This window comes from Anolis carolinensis, unplaced genomic scaffold (assembly GCF_035594765.1).
Source record: "Anolis carolinensis isolate JA03-04 unplaced genomic scaffold, rAnoCar3.1.pri scaffold_7, whole genome shotgun sequence".
Classification (NCBI taxonomy): Eukaryota; Metazoa; Chordata; class Lepidosauria; order Squamata; family Dactyloidae; genus Anolis; species Anolis carolinensis.
Genome location: NW_026943818.1, coordinates 16,388,167 through 16,398,166, shown reverse-complemented (window position 1 = coordinate 16,398,166; position 10,000 = coordinate 16,388,167). Strand labels below are relative to the sequence as shown.

Sequence of the window (10,000 nt, the reverse complement as noted above, 5' to 3'; positions counted from 1 at the left end):
TTTTAGAATTTATTATTATTATTATTATTATTATTATTATTATTATTATCATCTTTATTTATACCCTGCTGTTTCTTTGCACAAGGAGATTCAGAGTGGCTATGGATCCATAATTAGTTTTAGAATGTATTATTATTATTATTATTATTATCTTTATTCATACCCTGCTGTTTCTTTGCACAAGGAGATTCAGAACGGCTATGTATTTATTATTAGTTTTAGAATTTTTTTTTTTATTATTATTATTATTATTATTATTATTATTATTATCTTTATTCATACCCTGCTGTTTCTTTGCACAAGGAGATTCAGAACGGCTATGTATTTATTATTAGTTTTAGAATTTATTATTATTATTATTATTATTATTATTATTATTATTATCATCTTTATTTATACCCTGCTGTTTCTTTGCACAAGGAGATTCAGAGTGGCTATGGATCCATAATTAGTTTTAGAATGTATTATTATTATTATTATTATTATCTTTATTCATACCCTGCTGTTTCTTTGCACAAGGAGATTCAGAACGGCTATGTATTTATTATTAGTTTTAGAATTTTTTTTTATTATTATTATTATTATTATTATTATTATTATTATTATTATTATCTTTATTCATACCCTGCTGTTTCTTTGCACAAGGAGATTCAGAGTGGCTGTGTATTTATTATTAGTTTTAGAATTTATTATTATTATTATTATTATTATTATTATCATCTTTATTTCTACCCTGCTGTTTCTCTCCACAAAGGTGACTTAGAGCAGCTATGGATCCATTATTAGTATTAGAATGTATTATTATTATTATTATTATTATCTTTGTTTCTACCCTGCTGTTTCTCTGCACAAGGAGACTCAGATCGGTTTTCGTCCAAAGCATTTCATGCAACACGTGTGTGTTTTCCACACCCGACGTTTTGTGAGTGGGGTCCGGTCCCATTCCCAGGAGGGTTTCGTGTTCACGAGGACAACCTTTGCTCTGCTTCTTTGCAGCAAAAACTGGACGAGGAGTACCAGAAGAAGCTGGAGAAGAACAAGGTGGCGGCAGAAGAACAGACGGCCAAGCGGAGGAGGAAGCGGTAAGTTAGAAGGCTAAGCTCCACCCACTTGGTCTCCTAGCAACCCACTCAGCCCAGGGCACAGGCAGAGTTAGGCCTCACTTAGGCCTCTTCCACACTGCCTATAAAACACAGATTATCAGATTTTAACTGGATTATATGGCAGTGTAGACTCAAGGCCCTTCCACGCAGCTATAGAACCCATTTATAATGGACTTAATGTAAGGTAAAACCTTGACCCTTGACCTTAACTACCACCAATTCCTCAATACTTTATTTCCCATACCACCAGACTTCGCCACAGCAACGCGTGGCCGGGCACAGCTAGTTATATTATATTAAATTATATTATCCTATTAATATCTTTTATATCATTACGTATTGCAAAAAAAAAAAAAAACCTCACTAGGAAAACGGGAATTCCAGACAGGAAACCATCAGGGCCGGCTAACACCTCCCAACAAAGGATTCCCTCGGGCAGGCTTTGAAACTGCAAAGCCATTCAATGCTAATCAAGCTGGCCCATTGCAACCGTGTGTGGAAAAGGAATGAGGAAGTACTATCATTAAGGACAACAACAACAATAATAACAACCCAGGCCAACCTGGATGTTGGAAGACACAATGCGAGCGCTCCTAACAGATGTCCATACAGCCTCTGCTTAAAAACCTCCCAACTGTCCCATCGGCTCCTTAATTCCAAGTTCTCCTTAATTTTAATTCCAATTTGAATTTTTGGTTTGGCTCTTTTTATTAAATAATCATAATAATTATTGTTGTTATTATTATTATTATTATTATTATTATTATTATTATTTTAATCCTTCCATTGATGTTTTTGTAGCCAGAAACTGAAGGAGAAGAAAATGATGGCCAAAAAGAGCAAGCTCGAGCAAAAGAGCGAGCGGGCAGGTAAAGTGGATTTCCTTGAAAAGACCCCAAAAAAAAATCCATCTTGTCTTTTGTTCCGGGTTTATCAATGTCGCCTCCGAATTAGATCTTATCATGAAAACTTGGGAAAAGTTTGTGAAACTTCCCAAACTTTGTCTTTGCGGGAGAGAAGGAGGGACATCATCCTGCTAGAGCACGTTATAATAATTATAATTATAGTTGTTATATTTATTTATTTATTATTTATTTATTTATTTAATATTACATGTATATACAATATATTATAATATTATTATAATATAGTATTATTATATATGATTATATCATTAAATATCATATATAGATATAGAGAGATATGGCTATATATTTTCATATTTTTGCCTATTTATAATGACCATATTCCAACTATCTATACTTATACATACAATATATTATATTATACAACTATATTGCAGTATTATTAGTAATATTGCATGTAATATAAATATACAATTATAATAGTGAATTATAATTATTATTACATTGTATTACATCATAATATTATTATTAATATTACATGTATATACAATATATTATAATATTATTATAATATAGTTTTATTATATATGATTATATCATTAAATATCATATATAGATATAGAGAGATATGGCTATATATTTTCATATTTTTGCCCATTTATAATGACCATATTCCAACTATCTATACTTATACATACAATATATTATATTATACGACTATATTGCAGTATTATTAATAATATGGCATGTAATATAAATGTCGCCTCCGAATTAGATCTTATCATGAAAACTTGGGAAAAGTTTGTGAAACTTCCCAAACTTTGTCTTTGCGGGAGAGAAGGAATGACATCATCCTGCTATAGCAAATTATATTATTATATTATAGTTGTTATATTTATTTATTATTTATTTATTTACTACATTTATATACAATATATATGCATATTATACACATTATATTATCAGCATAATATATTATATTATAACTATCCGTGCCCGGCTACGTGTTGCTGTGGCGTAGTTTTGCCTATTTAAAATGACCATATTCCAACTATCTATACTTATACATACAATATATTATATTATACGACTATATTGCAGTATTATTAGTAATATTGCATGTAATATAAATATACAATTATAATAGTGAATTATAATTACTGCATTGCATTACATCATCATATTATTATTAATATTACATGTATTTACAATATATTATAATATTAGTATAGTATAATATTATTACATCATTACATATCATATATAGATATAGAGAGATATGGATATATATTTTCATATTTTTGCCTATTTATAATGACCATATTCCAACTATCTATACTTATACATACAATATATTATATTATACGACTATATTGCAGTATTATTAGTAATATTGCATGTAATATAAATATACAATTATAATAGTGAATTATAATTACTGCATTGCATTACATCATCATATTATTATTAATATTACATGTATTTACAATATATTATAATATTAGTATAGTATAATATTATTACATCATTACATATCATATATAGATATAGAGAGATATGGATATATATTTTCATATTTTTGCACATTTATAATGACCATATTCCAACTATCTATACTTATACATACAATATATTATATTATACGACTATATTGCAGTATTATTAGTAATATTGCATGTAATATGAATATACAATTATAATAGTGAATTATAATTATTATTACATTGTACTACATCATAATATTAGTATTAATATTACATGTATATACTATATATAATATTATAATATAGTATTATTATATAATATTATATCATATTATAATACTATTATAGTATAGTATTATTATATATTATTATATCAATAAATATCATATATAGATATAGAGAGATATGGCTATATATTTTCATATTTTTGCCTATTTATAATGACCATATTCCAACTATCTATACTTATACATACAATATATTGTATTATACGACTATATTGCAGTATTATTAGTAATATTGCATGTAATATAAATATACAATTATAATAGTGAATTATAATTACTGCATTGCATTACATCATCATATTATTATTAATATTACATGTATTTACAATATATTATAATATTAGTATAGTATAATATTATTACATCATTACATATCATATATAGATATAGAGAGATATGGATATATATTTTCATATTTTTGCACATTTATAATGACCATATTCCAACTATCTATACTTATACATACAATATATTATATTATACGACTATATTGCAGTATTATTAGTAATATTGCATGTAATATGAATATACAATTATAATAGTGAATTATAATTATTATTACATTGTACTACATCATAATATTAGTATTAATATTACATGTATATACTATATATAATATTATAATATAGTATTATTATATAATATTATATCATATTATAATACTATTATAGTATAGTATTATTATATATTATTATATCAATAAATATCATATATAGATATAGAGAGATATGGCTATATATTTTCATATTTTTGCCTATTTATAATGACCATATTCCAACTATCTATACTTATACATACAATATATTGTATTATACGACTATATTGCAGTATTATTAGTAATATTGCATGTAATATAAATATACAATTATAATAGTGAATTATAATTACTGCATTGCATTACATCATCATATTATTATTAATATTACATGTATTTACAATATATTATAATATTAGTATAGTATAATATTATTACATCATTACATATCATATATAGATATAGAGAGATATGGATATATATTTTCATATTTTTGCACATTTATAATGACCATATTCCAACTATCTATACTTATACATACAATATATTATATTATACGACTATATTGCAGTATTATTAGTAATATTGCATGTAATATGAATATACAATTATAATAGTGAATTATAATTATTATTACATTGTACTACATCATAATATTAGTATTAATATTACATGTATATACTATATATAATATTATAATATAGTATTATTATATAATATTATATCATATTATAATACTATTATAGTATAGTATTATTATATATTATTATATCAATAAATATCATATATAGATATAGAGAGATATGGCTATATATTTTCATATTTTTGCCTATTTAAAATGACCATATTCCAACTATCTATACTTATACATACAATATATTATATTATACGACTATATTGCAGTATTATTAGTAATATTGCATGTAATATAAATATACAATTATAATAGTGAATTATAATTACTGCATTGCATTACATCATCATATTATTATTAATATTACATGTATTTACAATATATTATAATATTAGTATAGTATAATATTATTACATCATTACATATCATATATAGATATAGAGAGATATGGCTATATATTTTCATATTTTTGCCCATTTATAATGACCATATTCCAACTATCTATACTTATACATACAATATATTATATTATACGACTATATTGCAGTATTATTAATAATATGGCATGTAATATAAATGTCGCCTCCGAATTAGATCTTATCATGAAAACTTGGGAAAAGTTTGTGAAACTTCCCAAACTCTGTCTTTGCGGGAGAGAAGGAGGGACATCATCCTGCTAGAGCACGTTATAATAATTATAATTATAGTTGTTATATTTATTTATTATTTATTTATTTACTACATTTATATACAATATAATATATATGCATATTATACACATTATATTATCAGCATTTTTAAACTGATTTATATTGCACTGTCTAATTTTTATATATGCGACATAAATATTGTAATAAATAAATAAAATTATATCCCGCCCTTCTCACCCCGAAGGGGACTCAGGGCGGTTTACAAGTATATATACATACAATATATTATATTATACGACTATATTGCAGTATTATTAGTAATATTGCATGTAATATAAATATACAATTATAATAGTGAATTATAATTATTGCATTGCATTACATCATAATATTATTATTAATATTACATGTATATACAATATATTATAATATTATTATAGTATAGTATTATTATATATTATTATATCATTAAACATCATATATAGATATAGAAAGATATGGCTATATATTTTCATATTTTTGCCTATTTATAATGACCATATTCCAACTATCTATACTTATACATACAATATATTATACGACTATATTGCAGTATTATTAATAATATTGCATGTAATATAAATATACAATTATAATAGTGAATTATAATTATTGCATTGCATTACATCATAATATTATTATTAATATTACATGTATATACAATATATAATATTATAATATAGTATTATTATATATTATTATAGCATATTATAATACTATTATAGTATAGTATTATTACATATTATTATATCATTAAATACCATATATAGATACAGAGAGATATGGCTATATATTTTCACATTTTTGCCTATTTATAATGACCATATTCCAACTATCTATACTTATACATACAATATATTGTATTATACGACTATACTGCAGTATTATTAGTAATATTGCATGTAATATAAATATACAATTATAATAGTGAATTATAATTACTGCATTGCATTATATCATAATATTATTATTAATATTACATGTATATACAATATATTATAATATTAGTAATATTGCATGTAATATAAATATACAATTATAATAGTGAATTATAATTACTGCATTGCATTACATCATAATATTATTATTAATATTACATGTATATACAATATATTATAATATTAGTATAGTATAATATTATTACATCATTACATATCATATATAGATATAGAGAGATATGGCTATATATTTTCATATTTTTGCCTATTTATAATGACCATATTCCAACTATCTATACTTATACATACAATATATTATATTATACAACTATATTGCAGTATTATTAGTAATATTGCATGTAATATACAATTATAATAGTGAATTATAATTATTATATTGTATTATATAATATTATTAATATTACATGTATATACAATATATTATAATATTATTATAATATATTGTATATACATATTAATATTATGTATAATATTATAATATGTATAATATTATTATAATATAGTATTATTATATATTATAATATCATTAAATATCATATATAGATATAGAGAGATATGGCTATATATTTTCATATTTTTGCCTATTTATAATGACCATATTCCAACTATCTATGTCTATCTATATATATAAAAGGGTAATGGAGTCACGGCACCGGACAAAACAACTAAACTAAATGCCCCACAACCTCGAAAATTGACAACACAACCTCTCATCCACGCCTCTACGTTCATACAACAAAAAAGAAAAGTAAAATTAAGTCCTAACCACAGCAACGCGTGTCCGGCCACAGCTAGTATATATATATATATAAAAGGGTAATGAAATTTCGGCCTAGGACAAAACAACAAAACCACACATCCCAGAAACACTAAACTTGGCAGCACAACCCCTCACCCATGCCTCTACGTTCATACAACAAAAAGAAAAGAAAAATAAAGTCCTAATTAGAGGGAGAGCAATAATTGCCAGTTAGAAGGCTAAGCTCCGCCCACTTGGTCTCCAAGCAACCCACTCAGTCCAGGGGACAGGCACAGTTAGACCTCACTTAGGCCTATAAAATACAGATTATCAGATTTGAACTGGATTATATGGCAGTGTAGAATCAAGGCAATAACCCATTTATAATCTTATATTATCTGCTTTGAACTAGATTATCTTGACTCCACACTGCCATACAGTGTACAGTCGGACACGATTGGACTTAATGTCAGGAGAAAACCTTTACCTTAACTACCACCAATTCCTCAATACTTTATTTCCCATACCACCAGACTTCGCCACAGCAACACGTGGCCGGGCACAGCTAGTCTCCCTATATTTGTCTATATGGAGCCCTGACTTTAATAGGACTGAAAGATAGGGCTCGAAGGCCTTCCTTCTTCCAAAGAGGCACCTGGGCCACCTTGGACCCTCCTTCCATGTGTTTTGGACTCCAACTCCCATCATTCCTGACAGTCTCGGGCCCTTTTAGGTGGTTTTGTTTTTTCTTCTTGCAGCGGACGATTCCCCGAAGCATCAGCCGAGCAGCGAGGAAGAGGAAGAGGAAGCTTCCGAAGAGGAAGAGGAAAAGCAGCCCGGTTTCGTGGTGACGAAGCGGTGACGGGACTTGGAACCGTGGTTTCACTTCCGCCGCTCTTGAGAAATCGGGGACGTGATTTGAACTCGGGTGCGGACGCCGGTCAGAGCTTTATTCCACCGCTTGCAGGACTTTGCGGCAAAAAAAAGAGGGAAATTTCGTGCCCCAAAATCTCTCAGTGCTTCTGAGTCTGAAACGTAACGCTTCTGTGTCTTCCTCGTGGCCCCGCAATCCCCCCGCCCTTGAGGCGCCGAGAACACGGACTTCTGTTTTGGGCAAGAAAAGCCCCGACGTCCTTGCGAGGTCTGTTTCCACTAGATATGTTCCACCAGCATTGTGCAAAAACCTCTCTCTTCATTTCCGAGACGATTAATTAAAAAAATACGAGCACACAAAAATACGAGTGTGTTGGCTTGCTTGTCTGCCAGGTTGTTAAATATTAAACCTGTACCACGTCAAGAGGCAACGCAACCCCGAAGACTATGATTTCTGCCCTCCTGCCGTGCTTCCCACAATACTCTACGACTCTGGAAGTTTTCGGAATTGAAATCAAGCTCACAACTACAATTCGCCGGAGGTGAGTGATTTATTCCATCTTTCCACAATCACTGAAAAAACAGTTCTAAAGATTTCCCGCTCAAAACACTCTGCCAGGTTGTTTAATATTAAACCTGTCCTGCGTCAGCGCAGCCCCGAAGACTATGATTTCTGCCCTCCTGCCGTGCTTCCCACAATACTCTACGACTCTGGAAGTTTTCGGAATTGAAATCAAGCTCACAACTACAATTCGCCGCAGGTGAGTGATTTATTCCATCTTTCCACAATCACTGAAAAAACAGTTATAAAGATTTCCCGCTCAAAACACTCTGCCAGGTTGTTTAATATTAAACCTGTCCTGCGTCAGCGCAGCCCCGAAGACTATGATTTCTGCCCTCCTGCCGTGCTTCCCACAATACTCTACGACTCTGGAAGTTTTCGGAATTGAAATCAAACTCACAACTACAATTCGCCGGAGGCGAGTGATTTATTCCATCTTTCCACAATCACCGGTAAAACAGTTCTAAAGATTTCCCGCTCAAAACACCTTGTAATACATTGGTCCTCAACTTTCCTAATGCTGCGACCCCTTAATACCATTCCTCATATGGTGGTGACCTCCAACCATAACATTATTTTCGTCACTACTGTTCTTCATAACTGTCACTTTGCTCCTGTTATGAATCGTAATGTCAATACGCAGGATGGATTTTCATTCACTGGACAAAATTTGGCACAAATACCCAATACGCAGAATTTGAATATTGATAAGGTTGGGGGGGGGATTGATTTTACCATTTGGAACTTATAGTTGCTAGGATTTGTAGTTCACCTATGATCAAAGAGCTTTCTGAACTCCACCAATAAATAATAATAATAATAATAATAATAATAATAATAATAATAATAATAAGAAGAAGAAGAAGAAGAAGAAGAAGAAGAAGAAGAAGAAGAACATGCCCTGGCAGAATATGTAAAGCAAAGTGAAGAACCTGCTTTGATTGAAGTCAAAAATCAGAAACTCCTCAAAGCACAGCAGACAAGAAAACCGCACTACAAACTAGAGCTGACAGCTGGCACAACAAAACATTGCATGGGAAGTTCCTTGACAAAATTGAAGGAAATATTATCTGCGCACATCATCTGAAAATACATCACACAGTCCTAGACACTTGGGAAGTGTTCAACTTGTGATTTTGTGAAAGGAAATCCAGCATATCTATCTTGTTTGCTGTGTCATAATAAAATAATAATAATAATGATAATAATAATAATGATAATAATAATAATAATACATCACACAGTCCTAGACACTTGGGAAGTGTTTGA

The 10,000-nt window shown here is 28.7% G+C and overlaps 2 protein-coding genes across 2 annotated transcripts in view; both read left to right on the top strand.

The window, feature by feature from the left end:
- prkrip1 (PRKR interacting protein 1) overlaps nucleotides 1-8,532 on the top strand; it is a 13,482-nt gene extending 4,950 nt beyond the window's left edge. Inside the window, exons 4-6 of the mRNA XM_062960390.1 lie at nucleotides 997-1,082; nucleotides 1,905-1,972; nucleotides 8,055-8,532. Coding sequence (XP_062816460.1) covers nucleotides 997-1,082; nucleotides 1,905-1,972; nucleotides 8,055-8,158 — 258 coding nt within the window. The 3' untranslated portion in view covers nucleotides 8,159-8,532. The remainder of the gene's footprint in view (nucleotides 1-996; nucleotides 1,083-1,904; nucleotides 1,973-8,054) is intronic.
- A 1,417-nt stretch (nucleotides 8,533-9,949) lies between these two features.
- orai2 (ORAI calcium release-activated calcium modulator 2) overlaps nucleotides 9,950-10,000 on the top strand; it is an 18,008-nt gene continuing 17,957 nt past the window's right edge. Inside the window, 1 exon segment of the mRNA XM_062960389.1 lies at nucleotides 9,950-10,000. This exon segment is cut by the window's right edge and continues 1,497 nt beyond it. The gene's annotated coding sequence lies outside the window, so the exon portion shown is untranslated.